Source organism: Mycteria americana, chromosome Z (assembly GCF_035582795.1).
Source record: "Mycteria americana isolate JAX WOST 10 ecotype Jacksonville Zoo and Gardens chromosome Z, USCA_MyAme_1.0, whole genome shotgun sequence".
NCBI lineage: Eukaryota > Metazoa > Chordata > Aves > Ciconiiformes > Ciconiidae > Mycteria > Mycteria americana.
This window is the reverse complement of record NC_134396.1, coordinates 46446636-46468364: the sequence shown is the minus strand read 5'-3', so window position 1 is coordinate 46468364 and position 21729 is coordinate 46446636. Positions and strand designations below refer to the sequence as shown.

The 21729-nt window shown below is 44.8% G+C and overlaps 1 protein-coding gene across 2 annotated transcripts in view; it reads right to left on the bottom strand.

Moving 5' to 3' along the window:
• ABCA1 (ATP binding cassette subfamily A member 1) overlaps positions 1-20538 on the bottom strand; it is a 97394-nt gene extending 76856 nt beyond the window's left edge. The window contains exons 1-3 of one of the 2 annotated variants that reach the window (XM_075488470.1): positions 20267-20538; positions 19921-19999; positions 3844-3987 (exon numbers count right to left, since the gene is read on the bottom strand). In XM_075488470.1, coding sequence (XP_075344585.1) covers positions 3844-3909 — 66 coding nt within the window. In that variant the 5' untranslated portion in view covers positions 3910-3987; positions 19921-19999; positions 20267-20538. The remainder of the gene's footprint in view (positions 1-3843; positions 3988-19920; positions 20000-20266) is intronic. The other variant, XM_075488471.1, reaches the window with a different exon arrangement.
• Positions 20539-21729: the final 1191 nt, after the last annotated feature.

Here is a 21729-nt window from a genome sequence, read left to right as displayed (position 1 = left end):
TGGCTGTGCTCTGGCACACATCACGGCCCTCTGCCACCCTGGCTGTAGGCAAGGAGCATGCACCCCAAGCGACTGCCACTACACTGCTCGGGGAAAAGCAGTGTCAACTGGGCTTGTGGAGGCTTCTCTGGGTGCCCAAGGTGGGCAGATATCCTCTCACAGCCCTGTGAGTGCTACAGAACCGGCGAGAAAATGCTGCCCTTGAAATCAAGCCCTGGCTTTCTTGGAGAAATATCAGCCCCAGGACAGCAGTGCCCAAATGGCCCTGTTGTTGGAGGGGGAGCCTGGCCACCTGCACACATAGCTCCTCTTTTGCATGGCTGATTATGGTTAATTACACAATCATTAAGATAACCACATGTGGGCTGTATGCCTCTGCACACACAACATATCTAACTTCGCAGATTGGCAGGCTCGGAGAGGACAAAGAAAGGAGGGATGCAGCTTGGACTAACCAAGTCGCACCTTTACAGCTGAAGACTGCTGTATCATGGCAGCCACTGAAATGCTACTCAGTGAGAGCTGGCAACTGCTGCACCAGAGGCTTGCATGGGGTCAAGCTCAATTTGTCAGTAGCATTTCAATAGAGAGTTTGGAGTCCATGGCCAGCCTCTTGTGCTGTTCAACAAAAACTGAATTTTCTTCCTTTTGCTCCTAAAGGTCAGTAGGTTCCTTCCCCTACTGCTTCCTGACCTTCCTGTGACAGCACTTTTCATCCACTGTGGCCTTTGCATAGAAGGGCACAGATACTAAGGGGGACACATCTCAGGTTCATGCTAAGTAGATACTGAAAAATCAAGTCTCCTCACCCACTTTTGTGCTGCTACTACTAGACCAGCTCGGTAAAGACTGAACAGAATCTTCAAACCTCCAACCCCTCTGCCACCCCCACTCCATCTGGAGTTGAAGGAGGAACATCCCATTTGCACGCAGCAGGTGAATTCAGAAGCAGCACTTGGGCAAGAACAAACTGCTGCTAATTTTACTTAGGCTAGTCCCCAAAGCATGCCTAATTTATACCAGTTGCCCGATGAGGCAGGATAACATTACATATTGATATCTACACTGTGTCAACAGGAAATCTGTTGAGCAAGAATTAACCAAACTATCACCCCATCTCACTGTCAACCACCCTCCCCACCTTTATGGTCCAGTTTCAATGCAGGGAGCTACCAACAGCTGACCAGTCTCTCCATGCAAGTTTGAGGTGTCTCCTCATTTGCGAGACAGCAGGGACAGAGAAATGTTTACACGGTGACCTCTGAACATGATTTTTCTTTCCTCCTCTCCCCCTGTAAACTCCTTCACCCCACTCCAGTGCTGTTGGAAGTTATCCAGTAAAAAGTAACACTTGAACTGCACATGTCAGGCTGAGCTTTGAACCCAGCTTTCGCAATGCAGCCCAAACTCACAGCAGCCAAGGAGACAGTTCGGTGGGAAGCAAAGGCTAGCCCACTCTTCTTGTGGGAAGAAGGGGTAAGGATCAAACTATTTCTGGGCTACATCTTCAGTAAGTACAAATGGGAGAGCGCCATCACCAGCACGCCCAGGTCAAGGACACTGGTCTCGTAACAGTAAAGCAAATAGATAACTGTGCAGCCATGATAACAGAGTGGTGAGAAGAAATGTTCTGCTCCTTTTCTGCCATTTTCTGTTAAGTGGTCCTCCCCTCCTGACATCTTCAGGTAAAGCCCAAATGGGAACCATTAATGAGAAACCCTGCAGATACAGGAACCCCACAAAAACAAGCAATGTCTCAGGCCTTCATTGTGAATTGACTAATAATATCAGTGTGGAAGAGAGGCTATGAGCAGTTGCAGACCCCTTGGGCTACATGATGGGAAACTGATACAGAAGCTGCCAGAAAGTACCAAGAAACAGCTGAGCAGACCCAAGATCATGACAAAACCACAAGCAGAAGGTCTTTTTCACTGACACACACTTAGCCTACTGCATTTTTGTGGCATCCCCAAAGGATCTGAATGCACCTCTGCTGCCCAGTAAGCTAGCCTACAGCTACCTTGACAGGACATGTATGGTAGACTCAGACCTCTAGGTAACCTTCAAACCTGATGCATTATTTTCAGAAGACCCTAACAAAAAAGCCATCACCCTCAGTAAAACTCAACTCCTCCAAAATCTTCTCCTGGTTTAATCAGTTGAAGCATTGCTCCAGAGGATCCATCAATGTCCTAGTGTTCCCCTAGTTGCTAAAGGCAGTTTGGGAGAGGTCAAGAGTGATGTGTCTAGTGGCAAGGGAGGAAGAGACTGTTTTCAGCTCTAAGAGCCTAGGTTACATGGGCAATAGCTGAGAACAGTCTATCCTTTAAGGGGTTGTAGCCAGTTTAGAGACTACCTTCCCCAGCTCCATTGCAACACTCTTCTAAATTACGAGGCTGTTCACAAGGTCAGGATGCTGGCCTATACATCCAGAGAGCAGACAGCCTCACTCCTTGCCGCTGACACAGCCCACAGCCTCTCAGCTGGGCAGTCCTGTCCTGGGGATCAAGGCTCCTGGGGTAAGGACAAAAACATGCAAATCACATAGAAATTCCTGCCATCACTGGCAGCTCTGTAACTACAGAGGTATACAGGAAAAATCAAAGATGCCACAAGCCCCCTTTGTCTGGTTTCATTTTAGAATGGACTAATTCCAGCTCTGAATTCACAGGACACAAGTCCTATGAAAACAAGCCTCAGACACCTGAGCAAAGACTTCAGAGGCTGTCTCCACCTCCAGTGGTGAATATGATAGCCTCCCCTCCCTTGTGACTCCGAGTTTCTAAAACAACCCAGCCCCAACCAGCTGGCAAGCACCCTGACATTTGCAGGGTTCAGAACGCTTATCAGAGAGACCACTTTCCACTCACCACCTCAGTAACTCATGTTCCTTTCACATTCCCTACTCATACCTCCTCAAGGTCAGATCTAACAGGACAGATCCTCTGCACAGGCATGCTGTATAGGACATGCCCTTGTCCAACACAGTTATCCCCTAAATCCCTAGAGGGGAAATAGCACTTTTTGTCTGGCTTTTAGCTGTCTGCAGGAGTTACAGCATCCTGTGAGGTCTCATTAATGTAAAGACAGAAGAATTTTAAGAACACCATACTGGATTCGTGCTCCTGTGCCTCTGTCACCACAAGGAGAAACTCTTGTTGTGTATTGTCTATCTGAAGAGGTACACTCCCACACTGCCAACAGATGTTTAGGCTAACACTTAAACTAACTGGAACGCACCTTGGTAGAAAACATCAGTTGCCTGGATTTGTCTCCATGCCAATATAAGAACATGCCTCATACCAGTCAAACTATACCTCCTGTTGTGAAGTTACATGACAGGCTTGGGTTTCTCTCCCTGATCAAAAAGATTGAAGATGCCTGCTATTCTCCACCACTTCTGCCATTAGGAAATGGCAGTTTTGTTGCTGCTGTTGCAGCATTCAAAAGCTTTTAGACTCAAGCTCACATCCCTACTGTCTGGCAATGCCCCACCTGCAGAGCAGAGCAGGTCATAGCATAGGTTTTCATTTTACATCTTCCTTGCTGCACACAGCAGTTGTGCACCCTCTCTGCCTGGTCTGACATGAGTGTTTCAGCACTCTGACACTCTCACACTGGGATTCAGGACAGAAGTCTTGAGCACCTTCAAGCCCTCTGGTTTCTGTCCACCCACCACTCTCTTCAGTCTGAATCAGGTCTTTCCAAAGGCAGACCAGTTGCTCTGCCAGGGACCACGAGAAGTAGAACATTTAAGATACAGGATGTTTCCCTGTTTTGCTTGAAGAGTAAGCTACAAGGCTACAACTTAGACCTCAAAAAACCCCTTTGGCTAATACTTACAGTCTGTCGTCTTCTGTAGGTGAAGTTCTTCCATAGCAGCAATCCCAGCTGCGTCCAGAAAGCCATCTTCCTTCAGCAAAGCCTAGGAGCTCCCTTTGTGCAGCAGCAGCAGTATACAGCAGAGATGTTGTGGCTGGGCATTAACTAGGAGGAAAAAAAAAAAGAAAAAAAGAAGAGTTGAAAGGGAAAAAGCTGTGTCAGAACAGAAAAGGCAACAAGACAGGGAAAAGCAGAGGCTGCACTCTGTGACTCTACATAACCCTGCAGCCCCCCATGGCACTCCCCACCGCTGCCTTCTTACCCCATGCACTCCAGCCAAGTCTCATGGGTCTCAGTAAGCTCAGATTTAGACTCACTGTCTCTTACCTCAGAGCTCTGAGGCACAAAAGAATGCAATACCCACAGGACAACAATTTTCTTCCTTCCTGCCCAAAAATTCCAAGAGCAAGAACAGCCCAGAACAAGGATAAAATCATAGGCTTTGAAAGCTGATTTAGAGACCCCTCTGAATAAGACTGAACCATACAATTAAACCTTTTTTTTTAAAGCTTCTTTCCATATTTACTTTTATAATGGTGAAAAGCCTGCTGCCAAACTAGGAAAGCCTTTGTTTTAAAGTCCAGTCAGCATCACCACTTGTAGGAGAAAATGCTATGCACTTAACAGGCAAGGGAGAAACGTCCATTTCCTTGAAGGTAAGTGACTAAGAATGACCCTGCAGCCATTCATATTCGGATAAAGTGAATGGAAAATTGCTGTTGAGTCAGTGTTCAGGTCTTGCAACCATCTGGCCTCCAACACTGTTGTGAATTGGGTGCATCCAGTATGCACCTTGCAAGAGTATGAGAAAGTATAAAGGGTTAAAACACACATTCATCTCTTTGGCGGCTATTAATAATAGTCTGGTATAGGCTTGCGTACACACAGACTTCCAGAGAGACTCAATCAAATTGAAAGATAAGCTTATAGTACATTAGCTAAATTTCATAAAGCTTTTCTCCCAGAATTAATTTGGCATAGCTTAATTTACTTTTGAGTTTAAGGCCACTTCAGATTAAGAGTAGTTTCATTCTGAGTAAGCGTCCACACAGGAATTTAGTTAATCCACATCAAATTAATTCTGATTTATGTACTTGAACACACTCTGTTGACAGGCTCAATGTTAACAGGACAGCTAGCAGCTGATCCAAACACACAGTGAGAGAACCATTCCCTCCAACATCTGTTAAACTGGGAACACACATGCTTTCGATTCTAGTGTCCCACATACCAGTACCCTAGCCCTATGATTCAGAGTTGCATGCCTGATTGCAAACTGCATTGAAAAGGTTCCCCAAAACCCATAAATATGCTAGGAACATACAACATCCTCAGGAAATGCTCTGACCAGTCCTACACTGGAGTAAGACTAGATGATAAATGGCAATTCTGGATGTGAGCTTTGAGTTAATGAACACTTGTGGCCTTTAAGTCTCATCCAAAAGTAAATTCCATTATTACAATGACTTGCAGATTAAAAACTTGTCTCTAATAATACAGGTCTGTGTTGCAAAAAAAGTTTCCCTAACATGACTAACAAAAACAATTAAACCCATTATGCTGAGTTCCACAGACAATTACACTGTAGTCTCACAACAGGACAACAGTGCTTCTTAATGCCAGTACAGAGAAGGAAAGAACAATAACAGATGCCTACAAAACCCTACAAATTGAACCTTGTGTCAGCACACAGGCAGCTGAGTGTACAGTCAGCATGGGCTCATTAACTTCTGCTAGGTACTGCTGTAATTCACCGACATGACCTCTACAGATGCTCCTTCACAGAGAGGTGCCCAACTAATCTGACAGGAGAGCCTTCCTCCCCCACCCAGTGCTTCCTGCTGGTTGGAGCACCCTGACACCAACACAATCCAGCTGCATGCACGTCTGGCTGGTAGACAGTGAATTCCCAGACACACTCAGAGTGAGGCACTTGACAGGCTAATAGCACATCCGCAGCAGGGAAAAAACCTGCCCTTTGTGGACAATCCCAGAGGACAAACCCTGGCTGCTGAGGACCATGCTCATGGACCCAAAGCACACCTTTGCTTACAGGCTGGGATACAGGGGGCTTTGCAGTACCACCTCTACGTGTCAGTACTACACATTTAAAGCTGCAATTAACATGTACCCAGAGACAAAACTAAGTAGGGAATATTATCCCACTTCCTTCGTACCCCCTTCCCTGACCCATTTCTGCTCAGGATTCAGGGGATTTGGCAACAACACTTTATTCACTCTACTGAGCAACTTTGATTGCTACTCACGTAGTGCACAGGTGTGCCGTGGCCACTAACTTGGTGCAAAAATCTTTCACAGAACATTAGAAGAACTGCTCTTTTCAAGCATTTTTCCACAAGGATACTGGTCTGTGGGTCAGACCTCCATTTGCTTTGCTGTGCTCTCCAGCATGCCACAAAACATAAGCCTTTCTGCCTGAGCCCAATCCTGCAGCCACTGGACAAGTCCAGCATACAGAAGTAGAGGACAGGAAGGGACTGCACAATCTTCTATAATCACTGGTAGTTATGCAACAGATTTTATCCTCAGAAGGGTGTTCAGAGTTCCTCCCTCTACAGTAGTGTCAACTCTCTGCAATTACTTTCCAATGTTTTCTAGTAATTACAGCTAAATACCAAAATCCACAAGCGTAAAGTGCCACAGGAAGAGTGCAGGAAGGATACCATGGAGAGCCCAAGAGACCTTCGGCCTTCTCATCAATGGAAATACACCCAGCTCCTGTGCCTTAATACCCTGCACAGAGACAGAATAAAATTTGAAGCAGTCTGTGGGATGTTTGAGCTCATCACAGGGTAGATGGTTTAATCCACGCCCATGAAAATCCAGACATTGATCCCTTGCAATTGCCGTCAGTCTGCAGGATTCAGAACACAGAAATATTGCTTTACAGAGGTTTGTAGGGTTCTCATGGCACTAGCAAACTGTAGTGAGATAAGGGCGCATATTTAAACATTTAACACATCTCAGCTGATGAGCAGAAGCCTATGCAGCCGGGAAGACTCAACTGTGGCCATCTGCCTGGACTCCAACTCTCTGGAGTTCAGCTAAACTTTACCAGGAACAAAGCACATGTTCTGGCCTTCAAATACAGCCAGTTTGCCTGGATACAAGTTTCAAATGAAGCAAAAATACTGATTTGTAAGGACTGTGCGTGAAGACTGGAAAAGCTGGCCCAGATGTAGGCACTACCAGCTAAGTCCCTACATTAAACTAAGGGACAATGCCTAACTCTGGAATAACCACCATGAGCACAAAACTTGAACCCAAAGTGTGCCCAGTTCTTCTTCCAGCCATGCTGGAGTGACAGCTTCGAAGGCATCCTCTGCCCCAATATCTGTTACAGACTGGGTAATACAGGTTTGCTGATGCCTAGAGCTGTCTGATTTTCATCCACAGACACTGACACATTTGGTTCACTGCTGATAAAAGTTAACTAGGTCCACTTGAATTAGTAATGCATCAGAAAATGCTTTGCAAACTAAGAATCTCAGAGGAAAATGGGTTAGCAACCTTTCAGATGTTCTTCCAGCTAACAGGCAAGAATTGTAAGCCAGAGACACAGAAAACAGATAGACCCAACACTCCCAGCTCAGTTGGAGCTGAAGTCCATCTGTATCTCCACTTCAGACTAGTCTGATAAGTTCAACATAGCTGGGAAATCCAACTTGCCATTTAGCACTGCAGTGCCAAAACACACAAATACCAGCTAGTTTCCAAAGCAGGCTTTTGTGTCTCAGCTAAGTAAAATTTTGAGCCAACAGTAGGTATCAGTGGTCACTCCTGACACTTACCTGGAACTGTCTAAAGCAGCAATACTGTTTCTGTCTAGAATAAGAAAAGCTGTGTGAATTTATCACCACAGCCTAAGTTTTCTGTGACGTAAAGTACTAGAGCTCTGCTGAAGAGAATGGGGATTTATACCTGCCAATACTGGACCCGTTCTTTTGAAGTGCAATCTCTTGCTTTTATAAAGCACTTACTCTGTGAAAGTAGGAAGAATTCCCTCAAATGCAACAAATAGTGCAACTTAGTTGTGGAAAAGTCTGTGTAAGACATCCAGTTTTCACACCCAATCTTTTCATTGTGTGAACACTGCAAGTTTTCCAGTAGAGATAGATACCAATACACAGCAATTTTAAGCCTAGAGGCATCAGGCTTACTTCTCTTCATCACCCAGAAATCTATTTTTGCCTAGCTCTGCTTCAGCATTTCTTCAGCTCTTCACTAACATATACAACACAACTGCAAAACTTGGACTACATGGAGCACACCAGGAGAGACTCAAATTGCCTACAGCTTCAGGGTACACCTTGCAGCTGTCTAGTAACTTAGATGCAAACTCAAACTGCCACCATACCAAAAAATAAACAGGTATCATCAGAAGGGGCTGTCTGATAACTGAAACAAGTAACACGTGTTTGGAATAACATCCTGAATATGCTCTATACAACACATTAGATACAGCAACAAACATTCAGTTAACCAGCCAGCCAAGAAAAAGGAAGGATTAAGAAGCCATTTTGTATTTAGCCAGCAAATAAATGGTGGGGATCCAGTATACAGAGGTCCCTGCATGCTCTACCAACATGCCACTCAGACTTGTGCACACTTAACATGCTATTTGTCAGGTGTCTCAAGTTTTCCCAATTCCTGACAAAAAACACACAGGAGGGATCAAGTAAAAGACATCTGAATACTTCCCCAGATCTTCTGATAGTTTCCTCCAGTCTTTTCCTAGGGAAAAGCTTACCCTTACAACTACAAAAGAGCTTGTTTAGCCTGCAGAATCAGTGGACATCAGAGGATGGGCAGATGCAGAGCAATCTGCACGTACCTTCTGATCCGCCTTTGCTCTTCGCAAAGTTCTAACACTGGGTCAGGACCTTCTCTGCTCGCCCAGACCAGCAGCCACAACACTCACCAGCACAATTAAAGCACAGGGTCCACACGCTCGTCCCATGGTCTGCCTCTGCAGCACACTCCCTGCACATAACACCTCCCCCTGCTGCAGAAACCCTGCACAGCCTCCAGACCTACAGGACTGCAATTCCAACTCAGTGTGCAATTCAGAAAATTAAGAGAAGTTAGACTACAGGGCAACCTCTGAAAATGCTGACAGTGAAACACATACTTTGACCAACCCTTTCTAGATCACTGCTACCTACTACTTGGAAGTAGAATGGCTGTTGAAAAGTCCATTAGCTGGTATGCCAAGAGTCTCCAAACCCAACCCATCTTAATACAAAGCAATGTATTTTTACAGCTGTAGATTTAAAGAAGAAAAAAGCTCAAGTGGCAGAGAATCAATTCCCCACCCCCATGCCTGGTGTCTGTACTAAGTAAACATAAAACAGCCTTCAAAGCAGCTTTCTGCAAACAATGCAGCTGTTTGCTTTCTTTGGGGGCAAAAAAACCTTTCCCCTAGAGAAGAAATCACTATTTAGTCAGGGAACAAAGCGAATTTATCAAACCTTATGAGACTGGAACATTTCAGGATTCTGGCAAGAGGCTATAGACCCTTTATGTCTCCAGTAAGAACTTAAAGCCAGTCCTGGTCAGCAGAGCTAAAAGCTTTTACTAGTTGATGAAGGTTCAGTGGCCTCCATGAAATCAGTTAGCAGCCTCTGTCCCGTTCTCTCGGTCAGATTTTCCACACCACAAAAGCTACTGCCACTGGCGATTCTCCACAGACCAAACAGCCATGGGGAGTACTGATCTAATATCTAGAGATGATACCCTTATAAGGGGGGAAAAAAGGCATTATTTGCTGGACACCGCATAGGTTTGAACTACTAGAGCCAGTGCTGTTCCTCTCCCCCAAGCAGACACGGTATAGCACTTTACACTTTCTGCCTCAGACAAAAAGTTGTACATCTGCTTAACTCCAGTAACTTTTGTCTATGTATGTATCAAGTCAAATGACACCCACTTTGGAAGAAAAGAGGCAACTAAAGCACAAACACCAGATTTCAGCAGAAATAGTCCTCTTTGGGAATGCTGAAAAACATCTTAACATTTCATTTCCTTAGGCAGTGTCAGGCTGTATTTTGTGGAGCAAGCAGTATCATGAGCCATGTCAACTCTGCAAAGCCCAGATCCAAGGCCAAAGTCCCCCCGTGCTCCATATGCCATCAGTTGAGAGCAGGTCCCCATGACGGCTGTGAACACCAAGGCAGGACAGAAGTGCTTGCCTCATGAACTGACATTTTGACTCAAACAAGACAAACCATCACAGAACTAGTGGCCTGGATGACCATTTGCGTAACAGAAGTGCAGATTAAGCCAAGCGTCCAGAATTAAATCCACATCTCCCAAATCAAGGTCTAGGGTCTTGGCAACTTCTCTGCAGAGCACCAGGATTTCGCTTCTTCCAGCATAGCGGCTACAACCAAGAGACTTACACTTGGTTGTAGCTACAACTACATCCACTCTGTACAACCTATGACTGTGCAAGGCCGTAAGAAGCTCTCAAGGCACAAGTATTTGGAGGACACCTTCACTGTAACTTCCACAATTCCCAGAAAGCAAAAAGCACTTTGCATCTATGCAACTTCAAATGAGACTAGAGGAGGAGGAAAAACAGCATGAATCCCAATTCTGTTCAGATTAGGCTAGATAAAGAGATAATAGCCACAGCAGAAACAGCCAGTGCATAAAGAATCAGAAGTCATGTCCATTCTGTAATCAAAAGAACTCCCACAAAACTTGCAAAACACACAGGAGCAAATCTGACATTCCCATCTCTCAAACTTTGAAGAAGTCCAAAACCTTATGACATACTGGAGCTCTAGGAAAGAGGGGAAACTACCACCCAAACAATGATAATTTTACAGGAATAACAGTATTGCTCTTTTAAAGTAGTCTTTTCACCTGAAGAGCCTGACCTAAGTTACAAAAAGGTGCCATGAAAAGTGTTAGCAGCACAGAGTTCAAGCAACTCACCTGAGGCCACACACAAAGCAAAAGCAGAGATGAGAATATAACCACCAGATTCCACACGTCCGTCTCCTGGTTTAAGCACTGCTAGGCTCTGTAGCAATCACAAGCAATGCACGATCAGCAGTGGAGGTGTGAGCTTTGAACCTACAGCCTGCTGCCTGGGACACAGGGTCATTATCAGTGGAGCCACACAGACACTAAAAGCAAGTCTTTCAAAACCTTCTCACAGAGGACATTTCTCTCCCATTTGCCAAATTAATATCAGACACCAAGTTTCCTCCTGCATCTAAAGTCATTCAGTGAGAAGTGCTTTCCTCCCCAAAATCACCCAGATCACATCACAGGGTTTACACCAACTCCTTGTTCCTAACAATGGAATTGGAGAGCTTCTGGGTCACCAGGCAAGAATTTCATTAGGACCACAAGCAATAATATTTGGGTGGCAATTGTTGGCAAGATCCTCTACTAGTTTACATCACTTTACACACACTACCTGGCCTTAGGTTAGGTTCTGGCCTTGTTCTCTAGTGCTTACTGAGAGCAACCAGTACATTGCTTTCAACATGGCCACCCATCTGCCCCCTAAATAACCGTGACTTGTATGACAGACACATTTTAAGATCCACCTTCATGATAATCCACAAGCAGTTTAACTCATTTTCCCTCCTTGAGAAGCATCTCAAATTTTGTAAAACTAATATTAAAGGATACTGCCAAAACATCAGGAAGCCGATGAAAGTCTCACAGAATCCCTCTAGTGACCTACCACCTCTGGTCCAGAACAAAACTGAGACACATAGCATCTGACTCATCCACAGGATCCTTAAGACAGCATGCACACAGATAACAAAACACTGAATAAATTACTTCCCTTTGTTATCTAAGGGGACCCAACCTTACAGAAGGTTGGAGACAACCAGTGGAAAAGGACTCGTCCTTTTAGCACAGGCTGACAATAAAATACTTGTTCACAATGTGCTTTAACTGCTGCTATTAAAACAACCAGTGACATAACCCGAGCCCAATACTAGGTTCTGCTTGCTGCACTAGGTACTACACAGAGAAGGGAGCCTGGATCTTGCTCTGGCAAGAGTTGGAACTAACATAATGTCATGTTAGGGGCAGAAATCTGGCTTCCCAACTATTTAGGCAAAATGGCAAGGGGTTTCTAAAGGTATTTAGCCATGGCACTAGGACTGAGCAAATGGATTTTTCAAAAGTCAGTATATTATGTGCTGAGCCTTTCCGAATGTTCCACTATGAACAGCTGAGCAGATAACCATTTTGAAAGACCTGGCCCAGAATTAACATAATGAGCACTGAAATCCTTGGCCCTGAACTCTTCAGAGTATCTGTCTCCCCTCCTCTGTCAAAGCCAAACTCCTAAGATGTCTTTCTGGGCCACAGGTGGGCTCATCCCTACCAATCAGAAATAAACCATAGGGGATAGTTTCCCAAAGAGTCAAGTACTAGCTTACAGAGTACACCATAATACAAATTGGACTACATTTTCCAAAGTCCTCAGTGCCTCCTTAGACATTTACACAAAGCCACATTTTCAGAAATGGTGGGTGTTTTATAAGCTTCCCTCGTGACACAACATGCCAAGCTGTTTTGAAAACCTGTCCCAGGTCACAGGGGAGCAACGTCTGCCTACCAGAATGACCACAACAACCGGTTCTCATTACTTCTAGCATGCTCGAAAGGCTCATTGGTGACAACAAGCACAGCTCCAATGCAATGCAAGGTATCAAGCCTGCATGCAGCACAGCTGGTCTAACCCAAAGAAAAGCACGTGCAAGAGACTGTGGCATGCACTTAGGCAAGAGGAATTGCTTAAATGTCAAGTATAACACTCAAGATGAAATGCAGTCATCTATTTTACAAAAAAACAGCTTCCACGGGAAGGTTGTGAAATACGTGAAGCATTTCAACTTTCAACATTACACTGAACATCCCCTACTTTCCCCATACAAAAAAAAGCCAAAATCTAGTCCATTCTCTGGCAAAAACAAACACAAAAGCCGATTTGCTTTATCACGGCCAATGTCCAAAAATCCATAGTCCATATTAGCAGGTTATTTGTTTTTTGGCTCTCAGAGAATGAGCTCTTCTCTAGTGGCATCTAGAAATAATAGAACATCCTGCTAAAATAATAATTGCGACATTTGAGCTCAATTCATGCCATTAAGCTTTGATCTCTGAGCAACTATAGTATCGTCAGTACACAGTCTGCAAAAAGCTGTGTGCAGCTGAGGCTGCACACAGCCTCAGTCACTTTTTCCAGCTGATGACGCATCCTGTTTAAGGACGTTATCTTTGCAACTAGGGTGAAGCACTTCACATTGCAAAAGGTACTTTTCTGCTTGGCAGCAACCTTGAAGGGGAGAAGACAGGTCTCCCCCAGGAAAGTCATCAGCTTCATCCACTTTTATGAAAATAAATCCACAAGCTCAGAGAGTGTTAAGAAAGAAACATTTTTGACCACCACCCGTTCCACAACACATCCTAGTCATTAAATCACTTTAGACAAAGCAGCCATATATCTGCTTTAACAAAGTGTAATGCTGATAGGTGCTCCACAATCCTCCTGCAGAGTGGCTGGAGCATCACTGATGTACTTGTGTCTTCTATTGAGCAAAATTACCAAACCTTGCAGTGTTGCCATCGTGTTCATAAGGATTTTTTTGGAAAGGAATGTCTTCTCCTACGTCTTATTTTTGTAACTTGCTCTTCATCTTGGGAGAAGACAAGGACACAAACTGTGCCCAGTACAAGATTAAACTGCAGTTTGAGATGTATGCCTGCCCTGTAACATCAAAAGAAACTTTACTGTTATTTTCCTCTTATCTTTGCCATTTGGGACCATCATGCCATAAACAAGCGCATGTGTTCAGTAACAGAGCACAACAAACATGGCTTATACTGCAGAAAACATCCCAGTGGTGCCTTTGAGTTTCACTGGCATAAAGAAGCAGCTGTCTGTTAAGCTTGATATCTACAGAACTGCACTGATATCTGTGGCATAGGTATAAGTAACAGCAGATGAAACAAAAATATCCCTGAACTATGCAGAAAAACATCGGCCAAGAAAAAGCCTCTAGCACAATGAAAGGAAATGACATTGTTGAAAAAAAAGCAATAAACTGGCAAAGGCAGTATTTAGCAGCCATTGTCAGCTTGAGCAGAGTTTGATTCTTTAAAGCCTACAACAAACAGGGCCCCAACAAGACCTCGGCTCCCACATGGCTACCATCTAACTGTACGGATTTGGAAGCTAGTAATTCACTAAAGTGATAAACAGATGTCCAAGTACTTTTGAAAGCAGTGTGTCAGCTATGAAGAAGAATGAATTTCTGATCAATCTTGGCAACTGATACAGAGTTCAATAACCACTTATCTCTGAAGTTATTCATAGAAGAATACGAAAATAATTGGCACACATGATAAGAAGGAAGCCCGCGTGCCTGCTGTGGCAGGTGTGGCACAGGGCAGCTAGCTGGGAGCACTGCCAGAAAGCGTGTGCCAATCCTCCCCGTTTTGCCTGATCCAGAGGAAACAGTTGTTCCACACACTTTATATGCTTTCACTCCAGCTGTACAACCCATACCCCTGCTGCTGAAGCTTCAATCCTTAGGGTCAGCATGACAGTTAACAGACATGCAAAGCACGCTAACATATGCCTGTTTTAACATCATGCACAGACAGATGTAAGAGAGAAGGATTACAGAATTTGTTCATGTCCTAAGCTACATCTCATGATGCAGAAGGATTCAGGACAGAGAGCCATTAGTTTGCTCCAATAGTTTCATGGGACCAAGCACACAGGTGACGAGCTGCTGTCTACTCAATTTCAACCAAATGACTCAGAACAGAAAACACTTCAGGTAAGTGCAGAACTGGCATGAAATGCCAAAAGGAAAAGCAATAAGCTTGCAAGAGACAAATGCAAATGAAAGTTTTGCAAGTTTTTAATGGATATAGGATCCAAAACATCCTTTTTTTTGTTGAGCTTAGGATATCCTTAGTGGTGCTGCGAAAGTTCCACTGGAGTCAAAGCATACTCCCACAGCCAATCCCGTTGGCTGCAGTTATTTCTGGTTTTATATATAAACACAATTGGGAAGATAGATGTAGTGGTGTGGAATATTAAAAGCATGTCACAAGAACTGGCAATGAAGCTCTGGAAGACAGGGCAATCAGGAGAACAAAACAATAGCCTGGGAAAAATAAAATCTGAAGAAATGTGAAAACAGATGGTATACAGGTGATGGTATCAGTTTGCTAGAAGGAAGCAAATCCAGATCTCTCCAAAGACAGTAGAAAAACTCCTATTGCTTACTTTAGGATGAATATTTAAATATAAGTTTGAGAGAGGTGGGAAACAAAACAGTAGGAATTGCTACTCTGATTTAATAGGGTAAAGAAAAATTAAAATATCTAAAATGTTTTAAAACAAAGAAATTGCATTAAAAGCACATTGTCCATTGGTAGAAAAAACCCACAAATGCAGGATCAATTCAGTTTATTAAATAGGAACATTTCACTTAAGGGAGGAGGAGATTTTTAACTTTGACTCCTGTACTGTTATCAGAATGAAGTGTTCATGCATCTGTGCTCAGAAAAGGTTGGTGCTGCTTCATTGTTTGGATGAAGAGAGTTTTGGGGTTTTTTTAATGCATTCAAATTTGGTCCTAATTTCGCTTTTATCAGCAGCCATAGCCGAACTCTTGTTATAGGAGCATAATTACAATATGGGGAAGAGGAAAAAAGCCATCAATAGATGCCTAGAATATCAATATATTCCCCATGAACACAGCTCTCAGACAAAAGAACATGTATGGTAATTTGCTTGTTTTTTCTGAAGGCACAAAAATTCACCTGGAAAAGCAGACACTATGTCTGAAAACCTGGGACTTAAACCCAGGTTGCTGACACTAGCAACACAGCCTACAGTCTTTAAAAAGATATGTTACCTGCTGCAGGTGAGAAAAAACATACTTTCATTTCTATCATGAAGAGTATAAACTTTTATTGTGTCATTGTTATAACGATGGTGAAAGCAGATAAGAAGAAACAGGGACAAGTCATCACAAGAAGATGGGCACAGGTGCTGGAATCCAGGCTCTCCTGGTCCCTAGTCCTGCTCTTGTCACCTACACCACCACTGCATCTCTGAGGCCTTCCACATGGCTTAATTTTGGCTTTTACTAAGATAACGACCAAGAACACTACTGAATATTAGTTGCACCGTTTGCTTGACTGCTCCTGTTAACAACCATTCACTTGGAAATGGGCTAGTAAAACTGCAGATTGTTTCAGGGACCCAAGCAAGCAGGGTGGTAACAAGTTTTGGCCACCTCTATCTTCCACACAGCCCTGCTGGCTATTTGCTAAAAAGGAAACCAGACCTCCAGGACAATCTCTGAACTGTGTGGTCAGAGGCTCTGACTTTGTTTGTTCTTTCCCAGAGAATGACCTTGCCATCTAGCCCAAACCAGAACAGTCTTGGAATGGCTCTTTTGCTCTCCTTTTTCTGTCTAATACCAATTGTTCCCTAACAAAGTTAGCATAGCACAAACCAACCTCATTGCATTAAACAGAGCTCTGCTAAGCAACACTCCTCCAGAAAACATCAGAAGAGGAAAAAGGTCAGCTTGTATGTGGATATTTATGCCATTCAAACTGATGTGCATTCTTACAATCTATGATCAAGCTTTTTCACTAATAACCCAATGAATAAAGATCTGAATGCTCCCATTTTTCCTAAAGTGTTAGCCTGTTGTGTCAGGAAAGCTGCATCAACAGTTTTCCATCCTACTCTGTCTGGCTCTCAGTCCTTGAGGCAAGCTCACATGCTTTTTCCTCCAATGACAAATGCTAAAAAAGACAGGACTAGCTTTGCTGCCACCTATTTTAAAGAAACAGACGAAAAAAAAGATCGAGAACAGGGTACTCCAGTCAGTGGTTCAAATCATTGTAATTCTTCTGTGTTGCTCTGTATGACTTTTGCACAACCAATAGAAATACAAAACATGTAGCTACAGAATATGAAATATTTTAACTTTCTTGTGGTGATCATCCTTTGAACACTACAAATAGAGTCCTACCATGGTATTTTTAACCTATACTGTTAATATCAGTAACCACAGATATGCATGCTCGTTAACTACACAGAAAACTTTCAAGCATTCAGGATTAAAATCCTCAGACAGCATAAATACGAGACAATCTCAAGAGTGCGTGAATTTCTACCATGTCAGACCTGGAGAAAGTGGGTAGAGTCCCTAGCTGCCTCAGATGAACATGTAAAATATGTCATATGTATAAAATGTTTTACTAAACAGTAGGTCCTGACTCTAGCCCCTCTCACAGCAGGAGTCATCAAGAATAACCAGCCTAACAGAAACATGCTGGTATTTGGTCAGCCATGGCCTCTGGACTTATTTCAGGATTTGGTGTGTTGCCCAGCCCAGGAGACCTATATAAACACCAAGGGTGCTTGCTCCAAGGTTACTTAAACAAAGTGGTAGTCTGGTTCCCTTTCTGCTCCACTCCTGTCATCATCTGTGTGCTGGCACCAGTGCTCACAAAGCCATGAGAAGACTCTGAACATCGAATGCTAAAAAAAAAAAAAAAAAAATCACCAAGCAAAAAGAGAGTTTGTTCTCAATTACTCACCCTGCATTGGTGAACTCCAGTGCCAGCATGGAGGATGAAACTGAGAAGGAGAGAAAAGAGAACAGGCGCTCGGGGGAAAATGAAGCAGGTCCATTACTACCTCACTAGCAACCTTCAATTACTCTGGATTAAAGTTCTGAAGAAGCCACACCCTAAGAAATATTATGCCTGCATGGTGCAACGCATGTGATAAACACGAGCAGCACTGATCACATCTGGCCACAGATGGATGAGTTCCATACAAATCCTCCTCCTGGTCTGTCTTCATGGGTCTAACTCTGCCAGGTGAACTCACTGGTGAGACAACAGGCTTGCAGAGATGAAGGCAAGGGAAGACTTGCTTTCTGAATTATGTATATTACACTTGATAAACACATGAGAATGTTCCAGCCCAGAATCTGCATAGAAGGTGCACAGCTGCTCTCCTCAAGTCACTGAGGCTTATTCCTGAATCACAGCAGACTGTTTTACCCTCACACAGCCAGCGGGAAGTTCAGCCTAAGGAATGCTAGAGAAAAGGCTGCTCCTGGAACAAAGGCCAAAATAATTTTACTGACCTTTTTTTTAAATTCATGGCATTTCATCTTCAGCAGCATTTCACCAGGAGCCACTCTTTATCTACACCGTGATGGTAGATGTCGAATTTGGTGCCGGACCAACTCTCTGCTCGCACCAATAGCATTGAGCTACACTTGTTTTTGAAAACAAATTTAGCATTACAAAGAAGGTTTGTCAGCAGCTGCCTGTGGCAAACTGATTTATAAACATGCCTCAATCTCACTGGGTGAAGAGATCATTAAGAAACTTTCAACATACCTGCTTGCACTGCTATGCAGCTGTATTCAGAGGAAATTTGGAATTGGTATCCAAAAGATTACCATGACTCCTGCAAATGCCAAAATCTTACACATAGCTGCACCTGAGGTGTTTGTCTCACATAAATATCATATGGCTAAGTGTACTTCATCAGCAACTTATCAGGGGAAAGTTATTGTGAATGGTTGGGGCTAGCTGCTTGATTATTACACTCTAACCCCAGATGACAGCAGTTGTGATCTCTTGCAACCCAGAAGCCAGCAGGTATCTCCTCAGAACACCTACAGTGAGCATAAAAAAGCATCAATTTTCATTATTTTTTAAAAGCTAGGCATTCTCAACTTTAAAAGTTCAACTTAAATTCCACCATACAGCTCGTGTTCCACACTAGCAAACTTTCATCCACACTTTGTTAACAGTCAACTTCTAATTCTTGCCATAATCAGCCCTACCAAATTATGATTACATGAGAAACAAGGCACTCATGTCATGAGTAAAGGCATCAGACTCCTGCCCTTACTTGTCCAGACCATACCATAAACAGACTGTATCACACCACTCTTAATAAATTAAAATCCAAATTTGCACAATGAATTGTGAAGACCCACCAACAGCATTTCTGTTACATCAGTAACACCCTGCAGAGTCCCAGGTAGTACCCATTTAGCTTAACAGCCTGCAGGGGCATCACAGAATCAGCCCCAATCTGTTACAGGAAAGTCTCAGCACCCATTGCCATTCCCACTTGTTAGGGAGGCAAGTGTGCCACAAGGCCCAAGCACAAAAAGCATTTGCACTTAGTGCTTACTACCATGACCCCCTTTCAAAACTTGAGTGAGACTGCTCCGTTACAAAAGCCTTTCGACAGCAAGCTTGGCCATCTGTTGTTAATGGAACATCCCCAAGATGTGGCTGTTCTCTGCAGTACAAGCACCAACTGATTTTCAAAGGCAGCTCCAAACTGAATTTTAATGTGTTAATCCGCATCAATAATTTTCAAGAAAGTCCAACCCCTCTTTAGGCTTCAATTTAGCACATGTTTACAAGTATGTAAGCACATGTTTACATCTGTCTGGCTTCAGTAAGGTCTATTCCAACACATTAAAGATGAACTTTGATCTTCCAAGTAAGTTATTTGCACAACCTTAAAATTTCCAAGGCCAACAGCTGGTGGAAAGGGGGGGCAGGGGGGCGGGGAGGTGGCACTCCTGGTTTATGTTTAAAACAGGCAAAAATACTATTTAATACGAACTTTTAATTTAGAATTGGAGTATCTTTCCTGATGTATTTTAAGCATCTGGGTAGTCGTGCACCTCCAGAAGGAAGCAGCAGTATTTTCTAACAGGCTGATGATAGATTGTAATGTAGCAGTCCAGACTTAACAACACTGTGGCACGCAGAAGCAAGATTTGTTGCATGCAACTGAACCTCCTGTCCATCACAAAAGCGGCCGGATCGATCTTTTATTTTTACACTCCTCCTCATGCCAAGGCCCTCTCCTCCCCTCTCCCCCCACGACTTCACAGGATTCACGTAGGAGTGAACGGGATGAAAACCCTCCCGTTATCTTCTAGCACCCACCAGGGCTGGAAGAGGCGGCGGTAAGGTGAGCCACCCTACGCGAGCGCAGCCAAGCCAGAGTCGCCTCGCTCAGGATAAGCTAAAATAAAGTAATTATAAAAAAAATAAGCACACACAAGAAGAGCCCCACTATCAGCCCCTTCCCGATCCCCCGCCACCCGGCAAGCCATCCTCCGAGCCACGCTCCTGACACGCTAGGCACAGCGAGCGGCACTACGCCGGAAAACAACAAACAAAACACACACTTATTGGCTTTTTTCCCCACGCTTTATGCCGCCTGCTCCGGGCAGAGCGGGGACGCCTCCCGCGACAGCCGCCCGCGATGCGTCCTCCCGCCGCCGCCTACCTCCCCGGCCGGCAGCCGCCGTCGGTCCCGCGGGGAGCCGAACCGAGCCGAGCCGCTGCCTTCGCTCCGCGCTGCGCTGCCCGCTCCGCTCCCGGCCCCGGTTACACTCTCGGCCCCGGCGCCGGCCCCGCTGCCGCTGCCAGGCGCCCGCGCCCCGCAGCGCCTCTTATAGGGCGGCGCGGAGCTGCCCGCGGCGGGGGCGCCCGCCCCTTCCACGGCCGGGGCCGCCCAGGAGCCGGCTTTTCCCCTTCCCCTTTCCTCCGGTGTCCTCTCTCCTCTTCGCCTTTTCTTTTTTCTCTTTCCCTTCTTCTTTCTTCTTTCTCCTCTCTCCTTTTCTCCCCCCCCCCGCTTTTTTTTTCCTTTCCCCCCGCAGCGGCTGCTGCTTGGGGGGGGGGGGGCGGGGACGCGGCGATTTGCATGTGGGCGTGCACATTGCAGCCAAAAACAAACTGCGGGGCTGTGTATGTCCGCCCCGGCCCCCCCTCATGGCGGGACACGGGTGGCGTGGGCTGCCTTGCTTTTTGCGAAACTCCGCGCTCCCAGGTGCGTGAGAAGCATCCCAGCCCCTCGCGTCTGGCTCCCACGCCTGCCCCCCGGCCGGCCCTTCCTGAGCACCGTGGGCAGAAAGAGGGGAAACCCGGGCACCGAGTACCTGCGAGGTCACTGTGCTCCCCTGGCCCTCAGCTCCATGCCTGCTCCGCTCCCCGCATCTTGGGAGCTGAGCCGGTACAAGCCGGGCACGGACACCTTGTGCCCGTTGTACACAGATACAAGCTGTCCAGCTACAGAGCGCACCAAGATTGCTGGCCTGGCAGGAATCAGTCAACCCAAATTTAGCAGGACCAGAATTTGTCCTCCATGTCACCTACAGTAAGGAAAAGGCAAGGAACTGTGAAAGCTAACACTTTGATACTTACCCATAAGTAAGTTGTGTCAGTTCTTGGAGAAACTGACAACATTCACAAACTTTAAAAAAAGATCTCAATTTAAAGGTTCACAGTGCCCAACTTGACTTGCTCCAAACACAAAATCCCTAAATGATGGTGTGTTGTAGCTACCTGAGAAATGGCCTGTTACTAATCTTAGCAATTACTAAATTCTCAGATGGCTGAGGGTGCCACAGTTCCTTGTCCTCCCCAATGGGCTCCTCCCCTAGAAACATCACCCATCATACAACCCCTTTCAATTTTTTTGCTTGGTACATGGCAGGAGCACTTAAAAACACTGCAGTGCAATCCATGAAACTGTAGCGGTGCATTTTCAATGCATAAAATGCTCTGTGAATGAAAATAAGTAATGCACAAAGGCAGGCAACTCTAAATTACGGTTCCCTTTACAGACATAATGCACTGCCATTGCTCTTCTGCAGTGAAGTGGTTGATGGTATTGTTCATGCTGTTACTGCTTTGCCTTATTATGAGCAATCTGGGTGATACATGGTTACTGAGGGAACTGTATCTTCA